General features: G+C 51.5%; 2 protein-coding genes across 22 annotated transcripts in view; one reads left to right on the top strand and one right to left on the bottom strand.

Moving 5' to 3' along the window:
* Nucleotides 1–4837: 4837 nt before the first annotated feature.
* On the bottom strand, nucleotides 4838–15424 carry IRF5 (interferon regulatory factor 5). Of its 6 annotated transcripts, none has more exons than XM_012533928.3 (9): nucleotides 15303–15424; nucleotides 10432–10637; nucleotides 8277–8466; nucleotides 7789–7853; nucleotides 7266–7299; nucleotides 6846–7088; nucleotides 6227–6619; nucleotides 6019–6137; nucleotides 4838–5712 (listed from the first exon to the last, which is right to left on the bottom strand). In XM_012533928.3, exons 2-9 carry the CDS (start codon nucleotides 10624–10626, stop codon nucleotides 5467–5469), a joined length of 1485 nt encoding a protein of 494 aa, XP_012389382.1. In that variant the 5' UTR covers nucleotides 10627–10637; nucleotides 15303–15424; the 3' UTR covers nucleotides 4838–5466. The 6 variants fall into 6 exon arrangements, 5 of the variants coding, with proteins under 5 accessions (XP_012389382.1, XP_033288409.2, XP_004272261.2 ...); XM_033432518.2 differs by lacking the exon at nucleotides 15303–15424 and adding an exon at nucleotides 13469–15158 and having other exon boundaries at nucleotides 6846–7040; XM_004272213.4 differs by lacking the exon at nucleotides 15303–15424 and adding an exon at nucleotides 13469–15158.
* KCP (kielin cysteine rich BMP regulator) overlaps nucleotides 13975–27938 on the top strand; it is a 45275-nt gene continuing 31311 nt past the window's right edge. For 3 of the 16 annotated variants that reach the window (XM_033432496.2, XM_033432493.2, XM_033432498.2), the window contains exon 1: nucleotides 23182–24811. In XM_033432496.2, coding sequence (XP_033288387.1) covers nucleotides 24492–24811 — 320 coding nt within the window. In that variant the 5' untranslated portion in view covers nucleotides 23182–24491. The other 13 variants (XM_033432492.2, XM_033432495.2, XM_033432502.2 and 10 more) reach the window with 12 other exon arrangements.

Raw genomic sequence — 27938 nt, forward strand, 5'->3', positions numbered from 1 at the left:
TTTTTTTCTTTTTTTTTATTTAATTTTTCACCCATAGACATGAGAGAGGAAAACAGAGGGTGGGAGAATGGAAAAAAGTGTTTACAGGGCTAACTGTAGTTTACTAAAAAATGCAGAAATTATTTGACTTCATGGGGAGTGAGGCAGAATAGGGAGGCCCAAAGCAAGTCCTAATATTTTAAAGGAGTTGCAGCCCTGCACAGGCATTAGATATTAGGGCACTGTTCTGTCTGGTGTTGTAGCCATCACAAGAACAAATCAACAGCAACCAAAAAAAAAACCAATAAATTTTAAAAATTTAATCAGTGTTTGTTTTTACTTCATTTCACTGCCTCATAGATCTGAAATGGTACGGCTAAACCTCCTGAGTGAATAGTCTTAGTTGTTCTCTAATAGGCATCTGGGTACAGAGTTTGAAATTCAGGCCCCTGCCATTACTGCCCCAGACCCTTCATATTTCAGGGGAGTGGCTCTTTCTGCATCTTTTATTCTTCTGGTTTACCCTAAAACTCCTCCTGCTACATTCTGTCCTTTCATATGGCCTCAGTGGGAAGGAGGTTGGGTGACTTGGCATATTAAACAAAATGTAGCATATTCTTTTCACAGTGGGCACCCAAGTAGATTGTTTCCTAACCTACTGAGTACTTATCTGATCTTAAAAAAAACAACCCCGTAATGAAGTATCATTGACATGCAATAAGCTGTACATGTTTAAGGTTTACATGTTTAAGGTATACAGTTGATAAGCTTTGACATAGGATACTGTAAGTATGTAAAAAATTATTATTTTTTTAATGAATTAATTTTATTTATTTATTTTTGGCTGTGTTGGGTAATAGCCTTCCCTGGTGGTGCAGTGGTTAAGAATCCGCCTGCCAATACAGGGGACACGGGTTCGAGCCCTGGTCCGGGAAGATCCCACATGCCGCGGAGCAAGTAAGCCCGTGTGCCACAACTACTGAGCCTGCGCTATAGAGCCCGCGAGCCACAACTACTGAGCCCGTGTGCCACAAGTACTGAAGCCCACGCGCCTAGAGCCCATGCTCCACAACAAGAGAAAAGATAGTGAACATACCCTTTACTCCCAAAAGTTTCTTCGTGCCTCTTCCCACCCTTTCCCATGCCCAAGTAGCCACTGATCTGCCTTCCATCACTGTGAATTAGTTTGCGTTTTCTTGAGTTTTATATAAATGAGATCACACAGTATATTATAGTAATTGGGCTTTGAGCTAATAACCTTGACCACAGAGTTGCATCTAGTATTTGGAATCCATGAAACAAACCTCCCTGCATAACATCAATGATACTCAGAGTTTGATTCTCTAAAAAGGCAATATTGGAAGGGGAGAAAAAAACTTGAATATGGAACGGTGTTTGGAGTAAGATTATCAGATTCTGGGGATCAGCACATTGCCCTCACCATCCTGCTCATTTTCTGGTTAGACAGTAAAACTTTGAAGCCTAGTCCAACCCTAGGTCCTTGCAATGACCAATTGACTTTTCTCTGTTTAAGGATTTTGGCTTTTATCACCAAAAGCTGTATCTAGGACTGGAAAACATGTGGAAGGGTTAATATAACTCTCCCCAGCCACTAAAAAGTAGCCTTTGGAATACATATCCTAGTGTATGTCAAGAACATCCTCTCCACAGCTGTAGCTTTGAAATCCAGAACTCTTATTAATGGTTCTCACTGCTTACCCTTCAGTGTTAACAGATTGATTCAGACTAATTCTTACAAATAGTCTTGTTACTTTTGGGCATAGCAAGGATACCCACCTAAATTTCAATTTAACAGGGAACTGTTGGGGATCAGGTACCCTAATGTAGATATTGTGTTCCTGCTTGACATTGTCTAGTGGGAGTAGAATGAGAGTCTTACCTAAGTAAGCACCTGAACTTACCTAAGTCAGAAAGTTCCCATGGATCTGTTCCCTTATTTCCGTGATTGACTTAGCCAAGAAGTTTTAGTCATGATTATGTGAAACACAAATCACCCGTTGGGGCTATTCCCAGCAAGATTGTACTAAACTAAAGTAACTTGTAATTTTTATGTACGTGTTCTATAAAGATCAATAACTGAGAATGTAAGATAAATAAGACAGGAACTTTTGAATGGCATCAAGACCTCATGAATGCAAAGTATGTGTCCATCTTGTGTAGCCTGGGTACTAAATTGTTTTACAGGGATGAAAGCCAAAATCCAGAAAAGTTAAACATTCAAGATTATGCAACAAGGTATGCCTGATTTTTGTGAGATGTATTACTAGCAAATGAGAAAGTTGCCTGTGAGAACATTCCTCTGACAAAAAATGGGGAAAAGCTGTCAATATTTCTCTCCTACTCGACAAAGACTGAAAAGTTCTTTAGGTCAGTGAAAAGCTGAATAAGGGGAAGGAGTCTTGAATTAAAAGGGAATATTTTGTTGGGTACAAGGATGAACTTGGTGGGGATGAGGGGCCTGCAGGAAGGATGTAAGGTAAACTGCAGGGTGCTAGAGGGGTGTATTCATCCCCAGGGCCATGAGCATCAGTACTCTGTGGATTCCAACTTAAACACTAGCAGAGGCCACTACCAACCAGAACTTTAGCGTAGCTAGGGAGCAGTGCATAGCAACGCGTTGTCCTGCCTTTAAGCTCTGGAACTTACAGTATCTGTTATTTTGGGTGGGGAGGGGTAGTGTTCATCCACCACTGGCTACAACACACAGATCTACAAGAAATGATGGCCAGGTATGCTGTTTTTTTGTTTCTGCTTTCATTGTTGTTTTATTTTTAAGAAATCAAAATATAAGTAGAAGCCCAAGGAAGATTTTCAGCAGCCACTGAGCTTCCTGCAGTGTTGCAGAAGTCAGTCAGATGTTCCTGCCAAGCTTTGTAATTCATCAACTCGATATGACTGGTGAGAATGACACTTAACCTCAGTGTCTCCCTTACAAAAACCATGAGAAACACATCAGATAAATCCCAAATGAGGGACATTCTAAAATGTACCCTCAAAGCCATCTAAGTCATCAAAAACAAGGGAAGTCTTGAGAAACCGTCAGACCAGTGGTGGCTAGGGAGACATAATGACTAAATGTATTGTGATCATTTGGACGGGATGCTAGAGCAGAAAAAGAGTATGCGATAAAAACTAATGAAATCTGAATAAAGAATGGAATTTAGTTAATAATGATGTATTCATTTTGTTTCATTAGTTGTGACAAATGTTCCATAGTAATGTAAGGTATAATGTAAGATGTTAACAACTGGGGAAACTGGCTGTGGGTTATATAGGCACTCTATTAGCAACTTTCCTGTAAATCTGAGACTATTCTAAATTTGTTTATTTAAAAAAAAATCACTGGGCTTCCCTGGTGGCGCAGTGGTTGAGAGTCCGCCTGCCGATGCAGGGGACACAGGTTCGTGCCCCGGTCCGGGAAGATCCCACATGCCGCAGAGCGGCTGGGCCCGTGAGCCATGGCCGCTGAGCCTGCACGTCCGGAGCCTGTGCTCCGCAACGGGAGAGGCCACAACAGTGAGAGGCCTGCGTACTGCAAAAAAAAAAAAAAAAAAAAATCACTAAAATCTGCACAGGGCACTTAACCATATAAAGATGCTAAACCTTGTTCATAATGAGAAATGGTAGAGATACTATTTCTCACCTATCAGGTTGGCAAAAATCCAAAAAGTTGACACTATAACCTGTTGAGACAGTGGGGAAACAGCCACGCTCAGAGATTTATCAGAATTCTGCCAATATCTAGCAAAGTTAGACACATATTTATCCTTTGGCCCAGAAATCCCATTTCTATGGAGCCATCCTAAAGATATACAGGCAAAAATATGAAAATACATAAATATGCACAAGCCTATCCACTACAGCGTTATGTATAATAACTAAAGATCGGAAACAATTCCAATACCCACAAGTCAAAGGTAGTCGAAACAAAAACCTGTATCCAATTAAGCCTCTAGAATCCAGGGTCCAGATCAAAGTACCAATTTACAGGAAACACAGGAGACAAAATATGTTAACACAACAGATGCAGTCAGGAGCATCTAGGCAAAAACAAAATGCAGAACAAAAAATGCAATTTCTTCCACAATTAAATAGCAAGGGAATAAAATTTCTCTAGTTGTCTTAAATTTTTAAATGCTAGATATTTGATAAAAATTAATTAGGTGCGATATTACAGTTTTTTTAGGATGTGCTTGTCTTTTAGAGATATATACTGTTTATACCTGAAATATGTCTAGGATTTGCTTCAAAATAATCTCAGGGTGGGGGTGTGGTTGGGAGTTTAGATGAGAAAGACTATGAATTGATTATTGTTGGAGCTACTACATGGGAATTTCATACCATTCTCCCTACTTTCACAAACGTTTAAAACATTCCCTAATAAAAAGATAAGAGCAGAATTGTTCAGATCATAAAATTAACATCTATGAGCCAGATTCAAACAGTGAGCTACCAATTTGTATGCATTGTCCTAATATGTTTAATAGCATATGTGTATACATGAGGGTAACAGATTGTAATGGTCCCTAGTTGAAATCCAGCCCTTCCTTTTTCACCATTTCTTACGGGAATTGATTTGGACAGGATTTTAGATTCTGCACACATTTAAAAGTCCACGCCCTTGCTTCAGCCGGCTTCCTCCTGGAAAGCAAAGCCAGCCAGCTGAGTGCTTATGAAGGCCCTGCTGACTCATCAGCCTGGAAGGCAAGCCCTCCCTGTGTCGGTGGCCCCAGAGCAGGGGGGCAGGTGCTGGGCGAAAGAGGGCCAGCTGGTATGAGACATACAGTCTAGTAGAATAGCATGGGAACAACCGGTACTGGAAAATAATAGCTGAGTCTCTTTTTTAATATTTATTAATCCAAAAATACGTAAAATTCCGATTTCTACCCCAGGATCTTAGACTCTGAAGGGAGGTAGCTGCCAGCCTTAAGTATCTGGTGTAATACGTAAGTGCTCATCTCTGTCTCTGGAGGAAGAAAGATGAGGAAGTGGGGCTCAAGCTAGGGAACCCCAATATCCGGTCCATGCCCTGCAGAGGACCTGCCAGGGAGACCTGAGCCACAGCACTTGGCTCTTTTTGCCAGAAGAAATGGGGGCAACCACAAGTATGGGTCACTCTGGGGCAACTCCCTCTGTACAACTAGGCCCCCTGGAGCCAGGAGTTGTTCTTTCCCTCCTCACTGGTGCCGATGGCTCAGTTCCCCCAGTTCCCCCACCCAGCCCAGGAGAGGCATATCCAGGAAGACAGAGTCCTCAAAGCAAAATTGGCTTCCAGTTTCCGTCAGCTTCTAAGGAGAACCTGGAACTCGGGCCTCTTTTCCCTCTTCTTCGTGACCCAGATCCACTTCCAGAGAACCCAGAGATAGGACCCTGCCGCCCACCAGGTGCCCACTGAGGCCATCGCACCTCCACATCAGTCTGCACAGCCACCCTGGAAGCCTGGGCCACTCACTGTCTGCAGCCACATTACTGCATGCCGACTGGGTGCATGGGCCAGGGCCCCTGGCCAGCACTGAGGCCTGCCACAGGAGGGGCTTGGGCCACAGGCTGCAGCTGCTGCTGGGACTGCCAGATGTGATGGAGCTCCTTGAACTGTTCTACCATGCGGTCTTTGAGGTCTGGGTTTGAGATCTGTAGCCGGATGCTATCAGCCGACCAAGAAAGCTCCCCTGAGAACATCTCCAGCAGCAGCCGAGCTGCTACAGGCACCACCTGGGGGCAAAGAGGATAAAGGACAGGGAGAACCTTGGCAGGGCTGTCCAACCCAGCTGTGCATGAAGGCGTCCTCCAGGGGTCAGGTGGTGGGCTGCATCCACCAGGAAGACGGGGCACCAACTTCTACTTCATAAAAAGGCTGCTTATGTGTGGGCAGCACTGATCCTTGATTAACTCTGACCACTGAGTTCACACCACCCAGAGGGCCCTGCGCCTCCACCCTGGGTGGGGCAAGGGCCTAGCCCCAGGATTCCCCAATATTCAAACCAAAGCAGAGTTGGGGGGTGGGGGGTGGGAGTATACCTGTACAGTGATGAGCTTCTTCTCTCGGGGTTTGCGATCAGGCCACTCCTCCCCAAAGCAGAAGAAGATCTCAAACGGTGGTGGGGTGTTGGTCTGGCCCTTCTGGAACAGGATGAGCTCTGCATTGAGATTGAGACCCTTAATCAGAGGCTGGCACCATGCCCCTGGATGAAAGGAGACCAAGAGGAACACGACATGGGGCCCTCACCATTGAGAAAATGCTCCAGGCTGAAGAGCTTGGTCTTGACCTCCCGCTGGATGGGGTTGGGGTGTGAGCCATGGGCTGAGGCGCAGGGCCCGCTCCAGAACACCTTGCACTGGCACAGGCGGATGGCATACAGATCCTGGCCTTGTAGCTGGAGGATGAGCCCGCGGTCCAGGACATCCAGCAGCTGGTTGGTATAAAAGCGCTGCTTGTCGCTGGGGATGTCCTCGGGGCTGGGGAAGCGCACTTGTTCTAGACTCACAGGGCCAAAGAGCTCCACCTGCTCCTGGGTGGCCTCCAGCTGGCTGTAGAAGAGCCGGCAGCCATGGGGGTTGCTGATGGTGAGGGCCCGGGGTGGCCTCCCCCGGTACTGGAACTTGATCTCCAGGTCGGTCACTGTAGGGCAGAGGGGCAGCCCCGCCCCACCCGTGAGCCCCACGCCTCCCCATTCCACAGCCCACTGACTTTCTCTGCCCTCTCTGCCCCATGGCCAGGCCATCTTCAGCTCTCCCACTTCCTTCCTCCACCCAAGCAGGGACTGGTGTGAGCGTTTTTGTTCTCCTCGTCATCCTCCACGTTCCCAGCGCTGCTTTTCCCGGCCCAGCCCCCCCAGGGTCCTTACGAGGCAGCATGTGAGGGCTGATCAGCAGGTCGGGCAGGAGTTGTTCGCCTGTGGGGGGCAGGCTGGCAGCCAGGGTCCCAGGCTGTGGGTTTGGCAGGACCTCAGAAAGCAGCTCCCCATAGTCAGCAGTGTTGCCAGGGGCAGGGGGACCCAGCACCACAGGCGGCTGGAGGGTGGGTGGCCACTTGACATCCTCTTTGGATAAAGAATAGGGTGCCATGGGGGGACCGGGCTGCACTGCTTCTACGGAAGGTGGCGGCGGACAAAGCTTCAATGCCACTTCCAGGAGCTGCCTCCCAGGCCCACCTACTCCCAGCCCTGGGCCGCCCCCAGCCTCCCTTCAGCCCCCTCCCAGGTACCCATGGTACCTGCAGCTCCTCCTTATACTAAACCCCCAACCACACCGCCTCCCAGCCCCACCTGTGAGGCTCAGGCTTGGTAACATCCTCTGGAGCTGAAAGGAAGACACAGGCAAAGGAGGAGGGAGGAGGTCAGAGAGAGAGAAGGGAGGACAGGTTATTAAATGGATCTGATGCTAAAGAATGAGACCCACAAGGCAATTCCCTGGTCTTCCGCTTAGGCGAGGCCAGAACCTGCCTCCAGGCCCAGCTCGGCCATCCCAGGCACGTCAGTAGGCTCTCAGTGCCCCAGTTTCTGCCTTCTGCAGGTGGTAATAACTACTAAGCCCCAACTGCTGATGGCAAGACCATGTGTGAGCATGCTTTATACCAACAAAGTCCCAGGGAGGTTCAAGGTGGTGACTTTGTTCCTGTCTCCAGAATCCCGAGAGAAGAAACTCAGAGAAGAGCTGCAGAAACAGCAGCAGGGCTCCAGAGGAATGGAACTGCTCCATCCTACAGCAGAGTAGGACAGCAGAAACGCCCTAGCAAGGCCCACTGCTTCAGCACAGGCAGACGCTGCGAAGAGCGGCCCCGGAGCTCACCTCTTCCTCTTCCTCCTCCTCCTCCTCTCCTGTACCGAGAGTGTAATCCTCACTGGGCTGTGACTCTGCAGAGTGAGGGAGAGAAAAGAAGGAGTTCAGTGGGGGAGGAGGAGGAAGGCCACCAGGGCTCCATGTGGCAGCTCCTGCTGTGGCTTCTCCCCCTGCCCAGAGCTGCCCAAACAGAGTGAGTGAAGGGCCGCACAGCCACCAGCAATCACTAGGGATGCCCCTGACCCCACGGCACTCTGCTCCCTGGGCCACCCGACCTACATTCACTGGAGCCAAGAGCCAAGAACCAGGATGGGTTGAGGAAGACAAACCTGGGGGCGTGGTCCATGCCAAGCCATTCCTGGCCTCACAAATGATCCACTCCTGGGAGCCCTGGATGTTATGACCTAGCAGCATGCCCCGACCACTTCTCGTTGGAGGGGCCCCTGGCCCTTCCTGCATAGCCTCCCAGGTGTCCCACACAGGGCCAGACAGGATACCTGCAGGAGTGGGGCCATTGGAGCAGACCTCATAGATCTTGTAGGGCTGAGGTGGCATGTCCCGGGGCCCATCATAGATGAGGCGAAAGTCACGGCTCTTGTTAAGGGCACAGCGCAGGTTGGCCTTCCACTTGGCCGGATCGGCCTCGTCCACCCCCTCGGTGTACTTTCCTGTCTCCTTGGCCCAGGCCTAGGTCAGGAAGACAAGACAGGCGACCACAGAGAACCTCACCCCTCACAAAAGCCCCTCCTGGCCAGTGGGAGTCGCTGCTGTGCGGTGAAACCTTCAGCGACACACTGGTGGAGCCCAAGTGTCCGTTTGCAAGGTGGGAGATAGGACGCCAGTCCCTTGGGGCTCCAACAAGCGAAAGGAAATCTAGGTGCTTTGAAGGGCATTGTACTCACTGGTCCTAAGGTGGCAAATAGGTACAGTCTCTGAGGAGGATGGGGTAACATGGTGGATAAGAGCATGGGATCTGGAGCAGAACTGAATCCGGAATCTGCCACCGCCCGCTGTGTGCCAGGGCGGGTTACTTTGCCTCTCTTTGCTTTGATCTCCCCAACACAGTGCCTACCTTGCAGTGTGGCGGTGAAGACTCAGGGCTAATGCACATAAACTCTCTGAATTGTGTCTGCACTTGGGATGGACTCCGTACAGTTCAGCTGTTGGTATTATTATAATTATCATAATTATTATTTTTTGGCCCCGCTGCACGGCTTGCGGGATCTCAGTTCCCTGACCAGGGATTGAACCCGGGCGGTGGCAGTGAAAGTACCAAATCCTAACCACTACAGACCACCAGGGAACTCCTGGTATTATTATTTTGGAGGGCAGTTTGGTTGATATCAAGATTACAAATGTTTCTGCCCTTTAACCCAGCAATTTGGCTTCTGGGAATTTATCCTACGGATGCAGAAGCATCCGCACAAAAGTTTGCACGTACGAGGTTATTCACTGCGGCTCTGTTTACAAAAGAAAAAGACCCCAAATAATCTAAATGTCCATTAATGGGAGCTGGTTAAATTATGGCCAATCCATAGAATGGAATACTGGGCAGCAAGAAAAACAAAACAAAAACAGGGAAGTTTTGATACACTAACATGTTGTAATCTTCAAGAAATGAGGTACAGAAGAGTATGTAAACATCTACCATTTTTGTCAAAAGTTGGGGAAAGCATAGGTATACATTTGCTTGTATATGCACAAAAATCTCTCAGGAAGGATAAACAAGAAACTGATAATACTAATTGCCCCAAAGGAGGGGGTTGGGTGCCTGGGGGACAGTCTCCCATAAGGGAGACATTTTGCACTTCTTAAATGTTGAATTGTATGACCGTGTTACCTATTCAAAAATAAGAAATGGATTTGAAAGGAACCTTGAAAAGGTAAATACCAAAGGCAAAGACTAAGAAATACATAGCCAAAGCTTTAAAACGAAGCATTCCCTTTGACCCAGAAACGTTTAATGAGGAACTAACCCCAAAGAAAATCATTTAAGATGTACCATGGGTAAGAGTTTAGAGGGCGTCCATGGCAATGTGGTCTTCAACACAAGAGACCCTGAAAGCCACCTGAGGCGTCCAAAGACTGGGACTGGGTGACTAAAGTGTGCTGACCCCTCCAGTGGAACATTCAGTGGTCACTAAAGGTGCTGTGGCATTTGTTGGAGAGGAAAGCTAGTCCTGATGTTGGGTGAAAAATACAGGTTATAAAATAGAATCTATGGTTTGATTCCATGTTTGCACTTCATATACACACACATGCAGAAAACTGGAAATGTAAGCAAAAAATATTCACAGTAGTTACCTCCTAGTATTAAGATTAAGGGGGAATTCTGTGGTGTTCTTTTAGCGTCTGTGTACACCAAACGTGCACCCTGGACAGGCACTCACGTGTGATGAAAATGACACAAGAACAAGGAGGAAGAGAGAGAGTTACTGGAAGGTCTCCTGGGGGGTCCCTCAGTCCTCACCTTGCTCTGGGGATCAGGTTAGAAAGATGTGCACTGTGATGATGCCTGCGGCCCCTTAGCCCAGGCCTGGGGTCACCCGCAGCAAGGCAGCTAGGAGAGTGGCCAGTCTGAGATGTAGAGGGAGTTCTCTTCTAGGGAGGGGGGCCTCAGAGGTCCAGGCGGTACGCCTGTCCAGGGCTTACCTTGAAGATGGTGTTATCTCCATCCTGGCTGGGGCCGTGCCGCGTGGCATGGCGCCAGGGGATATAGAAGCATTTCTTTTCCCCATTGACCCACTGAAGCCCCGGGTACTGGCAGCTGTTCACCTGGGCCACCAGCCAGGGCTTCAGCCGTACGCGGCGGGGCGGAGGAAGGGCAGCGGGGGCAGGCTGGTTCATGGCAAAGGCGTCTGCCAGAGAGAGCAGAGGGGGAGCACATCAGCACGTCAGCTGGCCGTTCCCTGCAGCAGGGGACGTGTGGGTGCTCGGGGAGGGGGGGGGCCGAGGCATGGGCTGGGCCGTTAGGGCTTTCCCTTCCTCCAGCACGGGCGGCCGGAGTCACTGCCGTCCATCCAGGTGCTCAAGTCAGTTCTCCTCTCCAGCCACCAGCTTTCCTGTCACAGGGTCCCTGCATGTGGGCTTTGTGTTTGGGGGGAAGGAAGGAGGGGGTGTACAGCTCTAGTGGATGCTGTGGGTGCCCCACCGGGACGCCCCGTGCCAGGCAGGGCATCAATTCCCCCGCTGCTGTGAGGCCGGCACAGCACAGAGCCACCCTCGCTACCTCACTCCCAGGCCGGGCCCACACCTCCACTCTGGGGGGACAGCCCGCAGCCAGTGGGTGACTGACACACGGGAACGGAAGGCTGGTGGCCTGGCTTCAGGTGGAGCAAATGTGTGCTCCAGGCTCCTCAAGGGCTCGGGCTGAAGCCGGGCTCCAGCTGAGGCCACATCCTTGCTTAGATTTCTTCCTGCCTCACCCCTGCTCCCTCCCTCTCCTCCAGAGAACCCCTCACCAAACCACCTTCTAGGAAACCCGGCTAAGACAAAGGTGGAACCTGTGAGCCAGGGTCAGAGACAGAAAGGACCAAGCCATCATAGACCCCCGTCCTGAGACTCAGAGGGGACTCTGTCTCTGGTCAAGGAAGGAACAAAGAGCTGAGCCACGATGAGAAATCAGGCTGCCTCCCACCCGGGGCTCTAGTTTCTGAGCACATGTGAGTTAGATGGGTGTGCAAGTGTGTGTGTAAGAGGGCACACACTGCCCCGGCACCATGCTCCTCTCCCACTTCCTTGGTACCACTGTCCCTCGCAGAAGATGCTCCACAAGTAATGGAGAGGGAGTGGTAGCGATGAGGATGGGGTGGGCCAGGGTCTTTTCCAGAAGCCGTGCTTCCTGGAACAAGGGTGCCCACACTTGGCCTCTGGGGTGGGCCCCCCAGCACTCACATGCCCCTCTCCAGAGTGCCATGGGCGGTCCTGAACTCTTCTCCATTGAGATGAGTGGTTTGGGGCTCTTACTCAGCCTCGCACTGCCTCTTCCCCATCTCGTTCACCTTCCAGGTGGGGGGGGGCAAAACCTCTTCGAGGCCAGGAGTGCCTCTTGCTCTTCTTCCTCACCACTCGCCCCCCTCCCGGACACCCGGCCATTCAGTGGACCAAAATAGGACTTAAGAAATACCAACCAGATGTTGGAAGCATCTGTCCTCCAGCTGTTTATTCCCCCCACCCCCGCCCCACAACCAGCCCTGCTCTCCCCAGGATCCTCCTCTGACTCAAGGGTGAGACCAGACCCGAGAGGAAGGCTGCAGGGGCTGTGTTGCAGGTGAGGGTCTCAGGGAGGCAGGCCTGTCAGGGAAGGAATGACTGAAGGAAATGGGATATCTGGGTAGGTGAAGTGAACACGCAGTGGGGTGGGAATGAGAGGTACCACCATGTGACAAAGAGACTAGGGTTGAAGTCAACACCCGGACAGCCTCCACTGAGACAGACTAGACCCAGGTTGAAGAACTTCCTAACAGCTAAAGCCACCCAACCACAGGCCGGACTGCTGCTGGGAGCAACGGCTTCTGGGAGTACGCAAGCCCTGGCGGGCTTCCTGGCCTGCACTGGGACACACACACACACACACACCCCCCATCCTCCCAGGCCTGCCCCAGTACCTTGTTGGGTTGTGGCAGCTAAGTGCCACCTCGACGTCGCTAAGGGGTCTCAGCTGCAGGCCTCTCCTCAGAGCAGTGCCCAGCGCTGGGCCGGGACAGGGAAGGCAGGAGAGCGTCCAGCCCTGCCCCCAGGCTTCAGAAGATGGGTGGCTCGGTTCCCTTTTCTGCACTAGCCTCCACCCAGCCCCAAGGGAAATGAAAGTGGCCAGACCGGACAACTCGGAAACCTGACTCACTGTGAGCTGGGGGAGGGAAGGGATGTGGAGAGAATCACATTTGGGTCCCCCAGACCAAATTCTCAATCTCTCACCTTGTAGCCCATCCCCCAACCCCCAAGCCCACTGGCAGTCATTGTACATTGTGTGGTTCACAGCACTGGAGAGCTTCACCCAATATGTATTTGTAGCATCCCCACCCTCCCAAAGGCCAGGGTCCTAGAATAGAAGGGTGGCAGTCACCAGTAGCAGGCCATTCTGGCTAAGAGAAGGTAGACAGAGGAAAGCTCTGTTGACACAGAGGACAAGGCAAGCTTTCCTGATGACCCACACACATGGTCAGCCCGCAGCTGTGCCATAGGTGGTGGTGCAGCTGGGAGGCCAGAAAGGTCGAGTCCTCTGCCCAGGGCAAGGAGGAAATCAGGGCGAGGAACACTGCCTGGCCTGGAACAACACTGCTTTTCAACACAAAGATGTTGAAATTATAACACTGACCTCTTGACAGTAAGGTGCAACCCCTTCAAGCAGTACAGGGAGGGGCTGTGGAGAGAGCCTCCCATGACAAGCCTGACCAGGGCCAAGAGAGGGTCTGTCCAGCATGCCACAGAAGGGTCTTCAGCCACAGGGGGTTTGCCTGCCTCCAGGTGCACCAGGACCAGGCTCAGCATCAGCTCCCCAAGGTGGCTTCCTCCCACAGGGAGACAGGCTTAGATCTGATTCAGACTATCCCAATGCCAGGAGTTCCGAATTTCGGTGCCTTTGTGCTCCATCCCTACTTTCCCTCCACATAGAAGCAGCCACCCAGATTCCCAGGGTGTCCCAGAAGCTATAGCACAGCCCTGAGAAATTCCATCCTACACCCCCTACCTGCTGCTGGGAAGAGGACTTGATTTTCCATCAGAGGGCAGGCTAGTCAGGGGGTCTGCCCTGATCCTTGACAGCTGAGCCGGTCTGCAGCCCTCAGACCTAGCCTTGTGGATTTGAGCACCGGAAGAGGGGAAAGGCGGAAGTGCATGCATCAGCTTCCATGGGAACATCAAAGGAGGTGTGGCCTGCTGAGGACCCGAGGAAGCCCCCAGAGGTGAAGGGGCAGCCCAGGAGCTCCTCCTGAGGGGGCGAGGCCCCACATCTCCTGAAGTCCCAGGAGCCAGCCACCAGAGGAGCCTGGAACATTGTGGGCACCAGGGACCCCCTAGGGGAGGAAGCTCTGCAGCCCCCAACAGTGGGCAGATCAGAAAGCCCTTGCACCTCCTGAGTTTATCTGATTCAGACGTCTCCCCACAAACTCCACACCAAGCTCCTGGAGAAGGCAAGGGGTTCCCTGCCCCGGCAAGACCTTAAGCCGCGCCCTCTCATGGTGAGTTGACCACACCCTGAGAATAGCTGAGGCTCTGGGGCAGCTGATGCGGCGAAGGAAGCTTCTCTCGGCTTCATTTGGGGCGCACGGTGGGGTAAGACCAAGGCGCAGGGGGAAAACCCCAAGATGGGGCCTTTAGGTAAAAAAGGGTGGTTTCCCATGGCTTCTCTTGACTTGCTGGAAGCCCCAGCGCCCTAGCCCGATAGCTCTGCTCTGGCCCAGCTGCCCCTCCCGAGGGGCTCTAGCTTCCTGCATCGGCCCCGCCCTCGTCCTTACTGGTCCTGGTCACTCGTCCCAGCTCTGGGCGCTCGTGGAACCCAGGCCCGGCCCTGCCCTCTGGACCGCCCCCGCAGGTGCTGCTCCCCGGGTGGCTTGCCCGCGCCTCCTGGGCCAGCCCACAGAACCACCACCCCCCTACCCCGCCCAGGGCGCTGGCTTAGGGTCTGCCTCTCGGACCGCTTCTCCGGCTGGTGGCGCCCCCGCCGTCGTCCCCGCTCTGATGTGCCCAGGGTGGCGGCGTGGGCGGGAAAGTCCCCCTCGCCCCTGATCCCGAGTGCCGGATCCGGCGGCTCTGGGGTCGCGGAGACAACCCCGGCGCAGGTGTTCACCATCTCCTATCCGCATCACGGTCACGCTGGTCTCACTTTCCTTCCACTTTTAGACTCTTAACTGTTTCGTTTCTAAGTTCGGGGGAACTAGTCTAAGAAGTATCACGCCCGTGGTTCCTCTCTGTTAGAGGAGGGTCAGCGCCTTCTTTTCTCGGGCACGAGTCGAAGGACGGCCGGCGCCTCTGCCTGACACCATCTTACTACACACTCTCTGCCCGAATTCTTGCCATTGGCCTTAAGATCCAGGGAGGATGAACCTTTTTAAACCTCATTCTCTTACTCGAAAGGATGAGAGGTGCCAGGGGAAGAGGGATTGGAGTGCACAGAAAGGGGGAATCGGGGCTTGCCCCTCCCATGGCCCAAGCCGGGAGCCCAGGCGCTGCCCATCCTTGGCGGTGGCGAGACGAAGGGAGAGAAGCAGCAGAGCTGGCGCCCCTGGCAGCAGGGCCTACTCCGCCGCCCGCGCCTCCGGGCTCCCCGGGCGCCTTCGGGACGAAGGCTGCTGGTGCGGGGCACCCCACGCTAATCAGGACGTAGGAGGCATCTTGGAGGCCGCCAGAACGGCGGGGTGCGCCCTGCCTTACGCGACCCCCCCGCGTCCCCCCCTTACCGAGCTCCGACGCCAGGAGAAGCCGGCGCTGACCCCTCCCGCGCGCCCGCCCCGCTCCGGTCCCCCTCCCGCCGCCAGCGGGTGCTCCGCGGGCGCGGAGAGGAGCGCGCGGCAGCCGGGACCTACCTGTCTGCGGTGCGCCCGCTTGGCTGCGCCCGGGAGCACGGGCCAGGCGGTGGGGCCGAGCTGCGCCCTCCCGGAGCCGCGCTTGTCTGTCCGCCCGCCCTCCCGGCACTTCCGCATCACCGCCCCCGCCCCTGGGCCGAGGCCGCCGAGCCTGGGTGCGCGGGCAGCGCCCCGCCCTGCCCCGCGAAGCCACCGTGGGGTCCCCGCGCAGACCCAGCGACCGAGGGGCCGGGCTGAGCCTCGGGCCAGGCTGGTCCCCCTGCAGCCCAGGGCCTGGGGGAGACGCCAGGCGGCGAGGTAGCCTTGAGTGAGTACTGGGCTCCTTCAGCCATCGGGAAGTGCGAAATAGTCGTTCGACACCCCTAGCCCCCCACCCCACCCTGCCGCGGTGCTCGGCTGGGCCCGGGAGCTTCCCAGCCTGTCCCTCCGGGAGCTCAAGATCGGTGCGGACATTGGCGATCAACCGAGCCACGTACCAGCGCGGTGGGGCGGACTGTTAGACAGCCCCCGGCCCTCGCCCGCCAGCCTGCGAACTCTACCGAGGGTCACTGGCACCCAGCCGAGGGTCGCTGGCACCCAGACTCAGACAACCCCTCCACGACGTGCCTGCAGACAGGGATTCTCAGGCTACTCTGTTCCTTTCTAATTCTCAACCTTCGCACCTGTCTTCCCCAGGTCCCCTCCCTGATCACCTTCCGGGTCTCTCAGGGTCAGCTCCTTGGTCGCATGTCCCACCCCTTCACTCACCGCTATCTTGACTACACCCGTCTGCCGTTCTGAACGCTTTTCGGTTCCACACGTGGGCCTCCTCGCTGGCCTCAACCTTCACACAACCTGTTCCCTCTTCAGGAGCATTCTTCGTTTGGGAACACCTGCTCGTCTTCAAATGTTGCCTCAGCATCACCTCCTTTGGAAAGCTTACCTTGACTTCCCTTGCTAGGTCGGGTTCCCAGCCTCTGAGACTCGTCCTCGCTGGTTTTCACTTAGGATTTTAATGTCTGATTCCCACTGGAATCAGCTTACTCAGGGACCACTCCTGTCTTTTTGTCTTCTATTTTCTATAGTAATTTTTAATTAAAATATTTTTAAACGAAGGAAATTTACATCAGTTGATTAAATTTTAGGTAGAAACTAAAATACATAAGTTCTAAAAAACACTATTTGCACTTTAAAGTTTAGAGCCTGTATTTTTTAACAAATACAGCCATATTAGTTAGTTGATGAATCAGAACTTTGACCTTCCCCTCCCCTCTCCATCTCTGCAGGAATACCGAGGTTGGTCTTTACCCCTGATCTGTAATCATGACTCTTCATGTGTTGTCTGTTTTTCTTCTCTCCTGCATCTCTCTCCCTCTCCCCCACTCTTGCATAGCCCTAATATAAAAGAGAATATAATTATATGTATTTTATTATTTGTATCTGCTGAATCTTTCACTATTTTATATTTTTAAAATTTAAAGTGTGGATGCAGAAAATGAGGATAGAGAGATTGTTTTTTATTTCTTTCTTTAAATGTGAAACTGCTATTTACTTGAAAATGGTTGCCCCCAAAATACGAACCTTTTTCATCGGAGGTCAGTTGTGCTTAATAGAAAGTATTCTATGTTGGACTAGAAAATATATCTGGAGCAATAGTCAAGAGGAGGCTTCTTTTATTGTTAGATGCACCACACACAGCTTAAGGGAGCGTGAGACTAGAATTCTGCACTCTGCCTCCCCACGATCCCACGTCCTCAGGTGAGGCCTCCCCCCCTTAGGGTCTCTGATCTTTGTCAAGAACCATTCGGGGGCTGTGTGTAGAAGAAGGGGCACTGCCCTTGAGCTTGCATCCAACTCTGCTGCATTCAAGCTCAGCGACCTTAGGCAGGTCCTGTGACTCTCCTTCCCTGTGGTACAAGGGAGGTGATGTTATCGAGATCGCAACATTGCGTGGTGCTCCAAGGATAGGGGCTATGCAGGGGCTCCACTCGGCTTGGCTCCTGCCTTCCCCAGACCAGGGGAACCTGAACCGAGAACCACTCTAGGCCATAGACATGGCATAAGGAGGCAGGGGTGAGGACAGAGAGCACCACTCAGGCTCTTCCAAAATCGAAGGGTCCCCTTGCTTCTGGATGCTGTCTTATGGTGAAGTACAAGCAGAGGGGAAGTGAGACTACGCTGGTGACCCCCATGGGATCCCTCCCGGCTCCCCGCAGTGGGGCCGGGGTACACGGGGAACGAGGAGACTCGGCCTCCACAGCCCCAGGAGCCTCAGCAGAGACGTGTATCCAGGCCTCTTATTCCCAGTGGTGAGACGGCCCCTGCCCCGACTTCCCCTGGCCGGGGCATCAGACTGAGGGTGTGGTGAGAGGCCTGATTCCTGTAGAAGCCACCACGCGTGTGCATCTGTGTATGGGGATGGGGCAGCCACATCACCAAAGGGAACCGAAAGAAGCTCAGGGTGACTGGTGGGGAGAGAAGGTGGAGATCCAGCAGGCAGCTGGACAAGACCCCCTCCCAACTCTGGACCTGCCCCCCTCAGCACAGACCTGGGCAGATGACAGCTGGCTTTGCCCCCAGTACCTCCCATGCAGGAGACCCATCCCCTCAGTCTGGGCTGTCGGGCTTCCCCAGGCTGGCCTGGTCCTCAGATGTCCTTCTGTTTCTAGGAACTTGCTGGCGAGACACTGGGCACTGGACTCCAACAGGGCTGAGTCACACCCTGGCTCTACCACTCGGGAATTGTGTGACTTTGAGCAAACCTCGGACTCTCTTGGAAGCCCCATTTCCTGCCTGTAAGGTGAGAATGATAACATCACGGCCACAGTTGGACTGTGAGGCCTAAATTTAACAAATGCTCAGTGAGCACCTCCTACGTACCAGGAGAAAGCGGCAAACCAAAGTCTACTTTGTCTAAACACCCTGCCTTCCTGGAGCTCCCATTCTATGGAGTGAGCTAGACAATAAATGCTTCAGTAACAAAACTGGGGGGCGGGGCGCTTCGTGGGTTGTTGCACAGTCAGAGCAGAGGCGCCACACGATCTGACTTAGGGTTTTACACGGCCACTCCGGCTCCTGCCTGTAAAGCACATGATATGACACGCGAAAGTGGCAGCTTCACTGCTGCCGATGCCTAGGACGCCACAGCTGGGGCTTCCTTCCCCTTTCTTACTAAATGCTGCCTCCTCAGAGCATTCTGAGGTGTGAGCTGGAAGTCCCCCGCTTGGCCAGCACTGTCACGCAGACGCCTCTAGACCTCATATCCCACCCCACCCCCTTCCAAATCTGCACTCTATCTCTTCAAATGGCCTGTGTCCCAGGAAGCTACACAGCCACCCTTGTCCATCCCAGGTCCTGGCTCTGTGCTCCCTCAACCCTGTTGAGAACAAATGCTACTTCCCCTTTCCTTCGTGGTCAGCCCCTCTCCTCTCCCTAATCCTCTGCAATCTGGCTCCCACCCCCTTTCCCACGGATTCTGCTCTGGACCTTGGACCCAGAGCTCCAGCCGTCCCTGAGACCCTCAGGTACGCCTCAGAAACTCCAGTCTCTGCATGTCTTCTTTACTTAAACTCTCAGATCCTGCGGTTTCACTGTTGCCTGGGTTTCTCACCATCCACTGTAAATAAATGCCCTGGGATTTCGCTCCTAGCTCATGCCTTAGCATCCTCCTGCACCCCGCGCTGCCCCGCCCCTGCCCTGCCTCTCAGTGCAGTCGTCATTGGTCCTTCTGCTGATTCTTTCCCCACTTGTATCTTCCACCACGACACCAGGATGCCTCTTGCCCAGATCGTCATCTCCCCACTCTGCCCCCGCAACTACCCTTGGTCTGATTCAGACACTCCTAAAATCTACTTAGCTCAGTGTTTTGCTCAAACCACTTCCCTCCCCAGTACTGGGCATTATCAAGGAAGGGGCTGGGGCCAGAGCCTCCATCCTTCCTGCCTGTCTGGAGGACTCACTTGAGAGCATGCAGCACTTGGACAAGGTGGAAAAGGAAGAGGAGGAAGTCCAACCTGGAAACCACAGTCTTCCAGGGCTCCTGCAATGGGAATGACTGAGCCCCTGCTTTGTGGGGACAGAGGCCACCCCAGTCCTGCAAGAACCAGCTGTGGACTTCAGTGTCCTCTCTTGTCCCAAACAGACTTGGTTGAAGCCCAGAGTCCACAGGTGCCCCCACCGGGGAGAGGATCCCATCCAGATGCACGAGGACCACCCGTCATTGATGTGGGATGCAGGGGGTCCCATGGCTTATCAGCCCAATTCATCTCAAGCCCCTGCAACTTAGAACCAGGGCTCGGGATCCCCGCAGGGCAGGACTGTTGTGCCTCTAAGGTGGGAAACGAGGAGAGACTCAGTTGTGTCCAGGATGGCAGGGTCAGCCCAATGGCATGGGGGGGTGCTCTTCTCAGCTCACATCTGGACTTCAGGATGGTGGAAAGATGACAGAACCACCCTGGATGGGAGGGGACTCTGGGGATGGCTCTGGGAGTCCAGAGGAGGCACTCTCTGGCCTGGAGTGAGGTGTGAGGTTATGGGAGGGGGCAGGGGGCATGATATTCGTCCCACATGGCCTCTCAACACTTCACCATGGGAGGGGGATGTCCCAGCTGCCCCTCTCTGGCCTCCTAAGGGGTGGGCTGGCTGGGGGTTGTGGCCTGAGGACATCACGTATGTGGTAGAGGTAGGAGAAGGAGCTCTTGGGGGCCAGGAGCCAACAGAGCTGTGGGAACAGGTGTTTGGTTCTTGCCAGCCAGGTACCCCTGGGCCAGGGCTACCACCCTGTAAGAGTCAGACCTGGGGGCCCGAGATGGGGCTCCCCCAGGCTGCTCTGCTGCTTCTGTGGCCTCTGATGCTGGGCGCAGAAAGTCAAGAAAGCAGAGAGCCCTGAGGGCTGAAGGACCCCGGGGGGCTCCTAGAGTAAGACCACTCTGCTCTCTTGGGTCCTCCTAGAGAAGGAGGGTGTCAGGACTTGCTAGAGGGGAGTCCAGTGGGAGTTCTGACCAGGCCAGTGTCCTGGAATCTCTGTGTTTCACAGTTTTTCAAGTCAGGAGCCAGCTGGAGCTCTGATGCCCACCCAGGCCCCCTGTGCCAGGCCGACTGGGGCCATAAGGGTGCTGGTGGGCATGCAGGACCCAAGAGTCCCCACCGATCTGTGCCAGTCTGAGGACCAGTCTCCCCGATTTCTTTCAGACTATTCTCCTCCCTTTCTCCTGGAGCAGCACTTCCAAAGCTGCAGGGAGGCTGACGTGACCTGACAGCTTGTCCAGGGGCCATCACCGGTGGTGGAGGTTGGGGTGAGATGGGAAGAAGAAAGGGACACCTGCTCAGGTAGGAAAGAACTTATGGGGGCTTCCTCGTCACCCCCCGACTCACTTCAAAAGCTGTGCTTTGCAGTAGCAGGTCACGGGAGTGCCTGAGAGGACTGGGCAAGAGGGTGGTGAGCCCAGGGATCCTGGGTCCACCTGGAACTCGGCCGTCTAGAGAGCAAGTGTGCTCAATTCTGCGTCCTCCTGCAGTTCAGGGACCATGGGGGTCAGGAAAGAGAGTAGGCCATGGGCCTCTTGCAGAGGGACAGCCCATCCCAAGCTATGGAGAAGAGCCAGGAGAAGCACTGCCAGGCTGGTGAAGGCCCTGTTGGAACGGGGCGTGGTGTTCTGGAGAGGGCAGGCCACAGGCTGGGCTGGCTGGAGGCGCAAATACAACCAGGTGATATTGATGAGCCCCTAAGACATGCAGGATCCCGCTGAGCACTTTTCATACATTATTGCATTTAACTGTCACAAGCAGCCACCGTGACGTGGGCATCATTCGTACATATCCCCGTTTACAAAGAAGCGAGCTGAGTTACTTCCTAACCTTGCAAACTTGCGTGAGTTATCATCTTACTTCTTTGTACTCTTAGCATTATCTCTGGTGCTCCTTGGCTTGAAGAAGCATCACCCTGATCTCTGTCTTCATCTTCACACATTGCTGTCCTCGTGTGCACGTCACTGTGTCCAAATTCCCTTTTTTCATAAGGACATCAGTCATACTGGATTAGGGCCCACCTAATGACCTCATCTTAACTAATTACATCTGCAAAGACCCTATTTCTAAATAAGGTCACATTCAGAGGTACTGGGGTTAGTACTTTAACACATGAATCTGGGGGAGGGGGGGACACAATTCAACCCATGACAGAATTTATCATGTAACCTACTCTCCACCAAACACCAGAGTCACATTTGATTCTCCCATCAACTGTACAAGGTAGGGATATGTGTTATCTTCATTTTATAGATGAAAACACTGAAGTTCAGAAAGGTTGGGCAATTTACCCAAAGGCACACAGCAATTAGTAAAATAAGGCACTGGGATTTGAACCTGACCATGAGTGATATTTGATCACTTTAGAGTCAGACAGACCTGGGTTCATGTCCCAGCTGTGTGACCTTGTGTAAGGCATTCGGCCTCTCTGAGTCTCAGTATCCTTGTTTACACAAGGGGTTAACACTGTACTGTCAGCAGTGAAGAACTGCTGCTCAGCAGTGGCGGGGGTGGGGTGAGGTCTAGCCCAGTGCCTGGCACACAGTAGAAGAAGTGATTTTAATTTAAACATAGCAGTAGCCCCCACCACCACCAGAGCACATCCTGTGTTCTGGTGGTTCTGGGTGGCAGCCTCACTATGGCCAGCTGTCCTCACTGAGTCCCTGGGGCAGGTAGAGCCAGGGAAGCATGCAGATCCCACACTCTCCAGCCCAGAGCTCCCTGGGGCTATCCCCCCACCTCCAGCTTCCCACCTGACATGCTCTCCACTGGGAGAGGAGAGGGAGCTGGCTGCTAGGGGCCTTATTCCTCATGCTCAGGCCCCGGGATGTTGTCTGTATAGAATATGTGGCCCGTGTACGAGTCAGGGAATGATCGTGGCCCCTGAGAGAGGCTGCCCGCTCCCCAGCTGTCTCCCCCTCAGGAACAGGCCCAGGAGAAAGCATAGGGTCAGAGAACAGAGCTGGGTGGGTGGATGTGGGACTGCGGGGAGGGGCTGACCACAAAGCGGCAGCATGAAGTGATGGCAAGTGTTCTGCATCTTGATTTGATTGTGGTGATAGTCACACAACTCTCTGCATTTGCCAAAATTCACAGCTGTACACTAAAAAGAGTGAATTTCATTGTATGTGAATTAAAAATAAATAAAAATTTTAAACAATAAATGCTGGAGAGGGTGTGGAGAAAAGGGAATCCTCTTGCACTGTTGGTGGGAATGTAAATTTATACAGCCACTATGGAGAACAGTATGGAGGTTCCTTAAAAAACTAAAAATAGAACTACCATACAGCCCAGCAATGCCACTCCTGGGCATATACCCTGAGAAAACCATAATTCAAAAAGAGTCATGTACCACAATGTTCATTACAGCACTATTTACAATAGCCAGGACACGGAAGCAACCTCAGTGTCCGTCGACAGATGAATGGATAAAGAAGATGTGGCACATATATACAATGGAATATTACTCAGCCATAAAAAGAAACGAAATTGAGTTATTTGTAGTGAGGTGGATGGACCTAGAGTAGAGACTGTCATACAAAGTGAAGTAAGTCAGAAAGAGAAAAGCAAATACCGTATGCTAACACATATGTATGGAATCTAAAAAAAAAAGTTCTGAAGAACCTAGGGTAAGGACAGGAATAAAGACGCAGATGTAGAGAATGGACTTGAGGACATGGGGAGGGGGAAGGGTAAACTGGGACAAAGTGAGATAGTCACGTGGACATGTATACATTACCAAATGTAAAATAGCTAGTGGGAAGCAGCCGCATAGCAAAGGGAGATCAGCTCCTGCTTTGTGACCACCTAGAGGGGTGGGACAGGGAGTGTGGGAGGGAGATGCAAGAGGGAGGAGATATGGGGATATATGTATATGTATAGCTGATTCACTCTGTTATAAAGCAGAAACTAACACACCATTGTAAGCAATTATACTCCAATGAAGATGTTTAAAAAAAATAAATTAAATAAATAAATTAATAAAAATTTTAAAAGCCATTCAGAAGATCCAAATTCTAAATGTCAAGACATTTTAGGAATGACTTAACAAATGTATTTAGCTTGTAGTTTCCTTTTAATGCAAGCAAAAGACCGATATAATATAAATATGCCTTAAAGATCTCTAAGTAAGTTTTAAATAAAAATTCTAAATAATTTAAAAAAGAAAAGCAAAAGAGCGGGTTCATCACAGAGAGACAGGGGTGGCACCTGGCCCCTACCCTCTCCGTTTCTCCCTCCCTCCAGCCTGGATCTTCTGGGCTCTTCCCCTGGTCGTCCTGCTATACCTCTGCTGACCTCCTCCCACTCGCAGGAGGTTGAGTATTGTCTCTGGGGTTTGATGACTTCTATCAGGCTCCCTGACTGCCCCAGGGACACAGAAAAAGGAGCTACCCTCAGTGTGGGTGGCTCTAGGTAAGAGGCGTGTGAGGCAAGGTTGTGGCAGGACACAGGTGGAGCTAAACGGAGGCAAGTTTAGAACATTTGCAGAGATGTGAACAGGATTACGAAAGCCACTGTGAAACTTCCAGGCACCCAAGGCCTAGCATCAGCAGGGAACTGTCACCACCCACAGAGTGGCTGTCCTCCAGGACCTGCGGCTGTGCAAGATTGGGGGCTCTATGGCTTCCACTCTCCCACCCTCCTATTTCTTGCCAGTGCCTCCCCTTAGCCAAATCCACCCAGAATCCAGAGATCAAGGGAGCCTGTGTCATGCAGGTCCAGCTCAGCCGCTTTGAGGCATGAAGTAGGGCAGAAAAAAGCAGACGGTGGTGGGGACAGGGGGCAAGAGGAGAGAAAGCAGAGCCACTGGGAAGGGAGGACTCTCATGGGGAAATTGGGAGCATACCCTGGGCCCATGGTTACCTCAGGCTTCTACCCAGGGACAGCCAGGCGTCCCAGCTATTCCAGGGTGGGAGTTCCTAGATGAATGAATGAATGAATGATAAATTTGAAAATGGATGAGTGACAGAAGGAATGGGAATGGGCCTGTTCCTATTGGCACTAAGAAGGAGGTGGATCCTTTTTCCCAGGATCCCCACCCTTGCAGGCCTTTAAGGACTATTTCCAGAATACCCACTTTGGGGCCCTACACAGGACCCTGAGCAAGAGAAGCAGAGGCCATGGGCTGGGCAGGACAGGGCAAGGTGGGCCATCAGGTACTGGGGAGCCTGCAGGTCCTGTAGGATGAAAGGCTTTGCTCCTCCTCCCTCACACTGGAAACCTACTCCCGGGCTGCCTCCCGTCCTGCCCCACCCTGCTCCCCAGTCCCCGCCTTCTCCAGCTGGGCCACTCAGGGACATAGGCTGGGTTCACAGGGCTCAGTCAGGCGTTGGTGCTGCAGGGGAGGGGAGGCACAGCCGGGTGGAAACCAAGGGACCTGTCACCCTGATTCGTACAGTGTGCGCGTCTGCAGAGCAGCAGCCAGGATCCCCAGAGCGGGCCTCCTGGTGGGAGGAGCAGAGCCTGGCCTCGGACCCGTGCGTGCTCTCAGAGTACCCTGGGAGGTAAGGCAGGTGGTAGCTGATGGGGAAAAGGAGGGTAGCCACCATTCCCACTGAGACTTGCCCCGACAACTTGTTGGTCCCTGGGGGCTGAGGGGAATTGTGGACCAGCTCCGGGGTCTACACCGAGAGGTATTCCAGGTGCAGGATGAAGCAGCAGGGGCAATTACCAGGGGAGCCTGACCACAGGACCACCAATAAGCCACGCCCAGACCTTAGAACACGCGTTTTCCTGGATCTGGACATCTGTCCTGACTCATAAAATCTGAGGTGACCCTGAGGACTGTGCAGCCCCACAAAGCTCCATCAAAGCTGCAGCCTCGGGGCTTCCCTGGTGGCGCAGTGGTTGAGAGTCCGCCTGCCGATGCAGGGGACACGGGTTCGTGCCCCGGTCCGGGAAGATCTCACATGCCGCGGAGCGGCTGGGCCCGTGAGCCATGGCCGCTGAGCCTGCGCGTCCGGAGCCCGTGCTCTGCAACGGGAGAGGCCACAACAGTGAGAGGCCCGCGTACCGCAAAAAAAAAAAAAAAAAAAAAAAGCTGCAGCCTCTCTATCACTGGGGCTGCCACCCTGTGGCCATCTCAGTGCCTCAGTCCTCCCTCCTGTGCCCCATCGTCCAAGGCCATCCTTCTTCAGGCAACTTTCCTGCCCACACGCTCTGCCCAGGACCTTTCCTGGGGACAACTTACCCGGATGGGACAGGAAGACAGTATAGTAAACTGTCCAGAGGTAAGCCCTAGAGTAGCCACTAAGAAAATAGAAAAAGAAATACAGTTTAAAAAAAAACTCATTAAAGGAATAATAAAAATGTTATACTAGAAAATATTCACTTAATGCAAAATAAAGCAGTCTAGGCAAAATAGAGGAACAAAAAGGAAATGATATATTTAGAAAGCAAGTAAAATGGCAAATGCAAATACAACTATATTAGTAACGTGAATGGATTAAAACAAAATCCAACAAGATACTGTCTATAAGAGACATACTTTAGATTTTTTAAAAAAATATTTATTTATGTATTTTTATTCGGTGGCTGCATCACGTCTTAGTTGCGGTGCGTGGGCTTCTCTCTAGTTTTGCAGTGCGGGCTTAGTTGCCCCGCGGCATGTGGGATCTCAGTTCCCTGACCAGGGATCAAACTGGCATCCCCTGCATTGCAAGACGAATGCTTAACCACTGGACCACCAGGGAAGTCCCACAGACATACTTTAGATTTACAGATACAAAAAGATTTAAACTAAAAGAATAGAAAAAAGTTTTATCATGCAAACAGCAACCATAAGAAAACTGGAGGGCTATACTGTCATCAGACAAAATAGGTTTTAAAACAAAAAAAGTAACTCAAGATAAAGAGGGACATTTTATAATGATAAAAGTGCAATGCATCAGAAAGGTGACAATTGTAAACATAAGTGCACCTAACAACAGATCCATACCTCATTCCGTATACAAAAGGTAACTCAAAATGGATCAAAGATCTTATATGTAAGAGCTAACACTGTAAAACTCTTATAAGAAAACACAGGGTTAAATTTTTCTAAACATAGACTAGGCAATGATTCCTTAAATATGTTGCCGAAAGTACAAGCAACAACAACAAAAAAAAACAGATTGGACTTTATCAAAACTAAAAACTTCTGTGCTGCAAAAAAAAAAACCATAAAAAATTAAAATAACCCACAGTATGGGAAAAAATATTGACTAGTCATATACCTGATAAGTGACTTGAATCTAGAATATATAAAGAACACTTACAACAAAATAATAAAAAGACAAATAACTCAATTTTTTAAATAGGCAAAGGACTTGAATAGACATTTCTCCAGAGAAGACACATAAATGACTAATAAGCTTGTGTAAAGATTTTCAACATCATGAGTCATTAGGGAAATGCAAATCAAACCACAATGAAATACCACTAGGATGGCTGTAATCAAAAAAATCAGATAATAATAAGTGTTATCAAGGAAGTAGAGAAATTGGAACCCTCATATGTTGCTGGTGGGAATGTGAAGTGGTACAGCCACTTTGGAAAACAATTTGACAGTTCTTCAAAAGGTTAAAGGTAGAATTACCATATGATGTAGCAATTCCACTTCCAGTAATATACCCGAGAGAAATTACAGCATATGTCCTCACAAAAACTTGCCCATGAATCTTCACAGCAGCATTATTCATAATAGCCAAAAAGTGGAAACAACCCAAATTCTATCAGCTGATGAATGGATAAAGTATGGTACATACTTTGGTACATACACATTACTTGGCAACAAGGAATGAAGCATGGATACATGGTAAAACATGGATAAACCTTGAAAACATTATGCCAAGTGAAAAGCCAGACACAAAGGATTACTTATATGAAATGTCCAGAACGGGCAAATCCATAGAGAAGAAATGTGGATGGGTGGTCGCCTAGGGCTGGGGTACGGATGGTGGTGGGAAAGAGGGGGCGAATGCTGAAGGGTATGGGGTTTATTTTTGGATGATAAAATGTTTTAAAATTGATTGCAGTGATGATTGCACAACTCTATGAATATACTAAACTATTAAATTATACTCTTTAAACAGGTGAATTTATGGTATGTGAATTATATCTCAATAAAGCTGTTACCAAAAAAAAAAGCCAAACATATAGGAATTTGAGGTCACTACTCTGTGCCAGGACATCTGGTGCCTCATTATGGCCCCAGCTGTGGTTTTGACCCACTGGCCTCTACTCCCTTGCCATCTGACCCCCTCTCTTCATACTACCTGGAAGGAACAGCTGCCACTTCCCCTCCCTCAGCCCCTGTCTAAGATGTTGCTTGTCTCAAAACTGTGGAGTGGGGCTATGGTGCTGTGTGAGATCAGGTCCTTGACCAGAGGCCCCATGGCAAGTCTTGGCCCAAACTCCTGCAAGACTGTCTCTTCTGTCTCTAGGGGGCCTCATTCACATCATAGCCAATGTGGCTCTATTACGAAACTTTCCCAGCCAATGGAAGGGAGCATTCTGTCTTGAGAAGCTGCACTTTTCACTAATTTGCACAAAGTTGCCTTACAGTCTGAATATGCGCTGTTCTATACAGTAGGTACTAGCTACATAGGGCTGTTTCTATTAAAGTGAATTAGAATTAAATAAAAAGTAAAA

The sequence above is a fragment of the Orcinus orca genome, chromosome 9, assembly GCF_937001465.1.
Source record: "Orcinus orca chromosome 9, mOrcOrc1.1, whole genome shotgun sequence".
Classification (NCBI taxonomy): domain Eukaryota; kingdom Metazoa; phylum Chordata; class Mammalia; order Artiodactyla; family Delphinidae; genus Orcinus; species Orcinus orca.

Coding starts and splice junctions, on each gene's coding strand:
- IRF5 (XM_004272213.4), bottom strand. CDS start 13,499: ATGGAAAATCAAGTCCTCTTCCCAGCAGCAG. Junction 7,854..8,276: donor CAATGGCCCCACTCCTGCAG/GTATCCTGTCTG, acceptor CTCACTCTGCAG/AGTCACAGCCCAGTGAGGAT. Junction 7,089..7,265: donor ACCAAGCCTGAGCCTCACAG/GTGGGGCTGGGA, acceptor CACCTTCCGTAG/AAGCAGTGCAGCCCGGTCCC.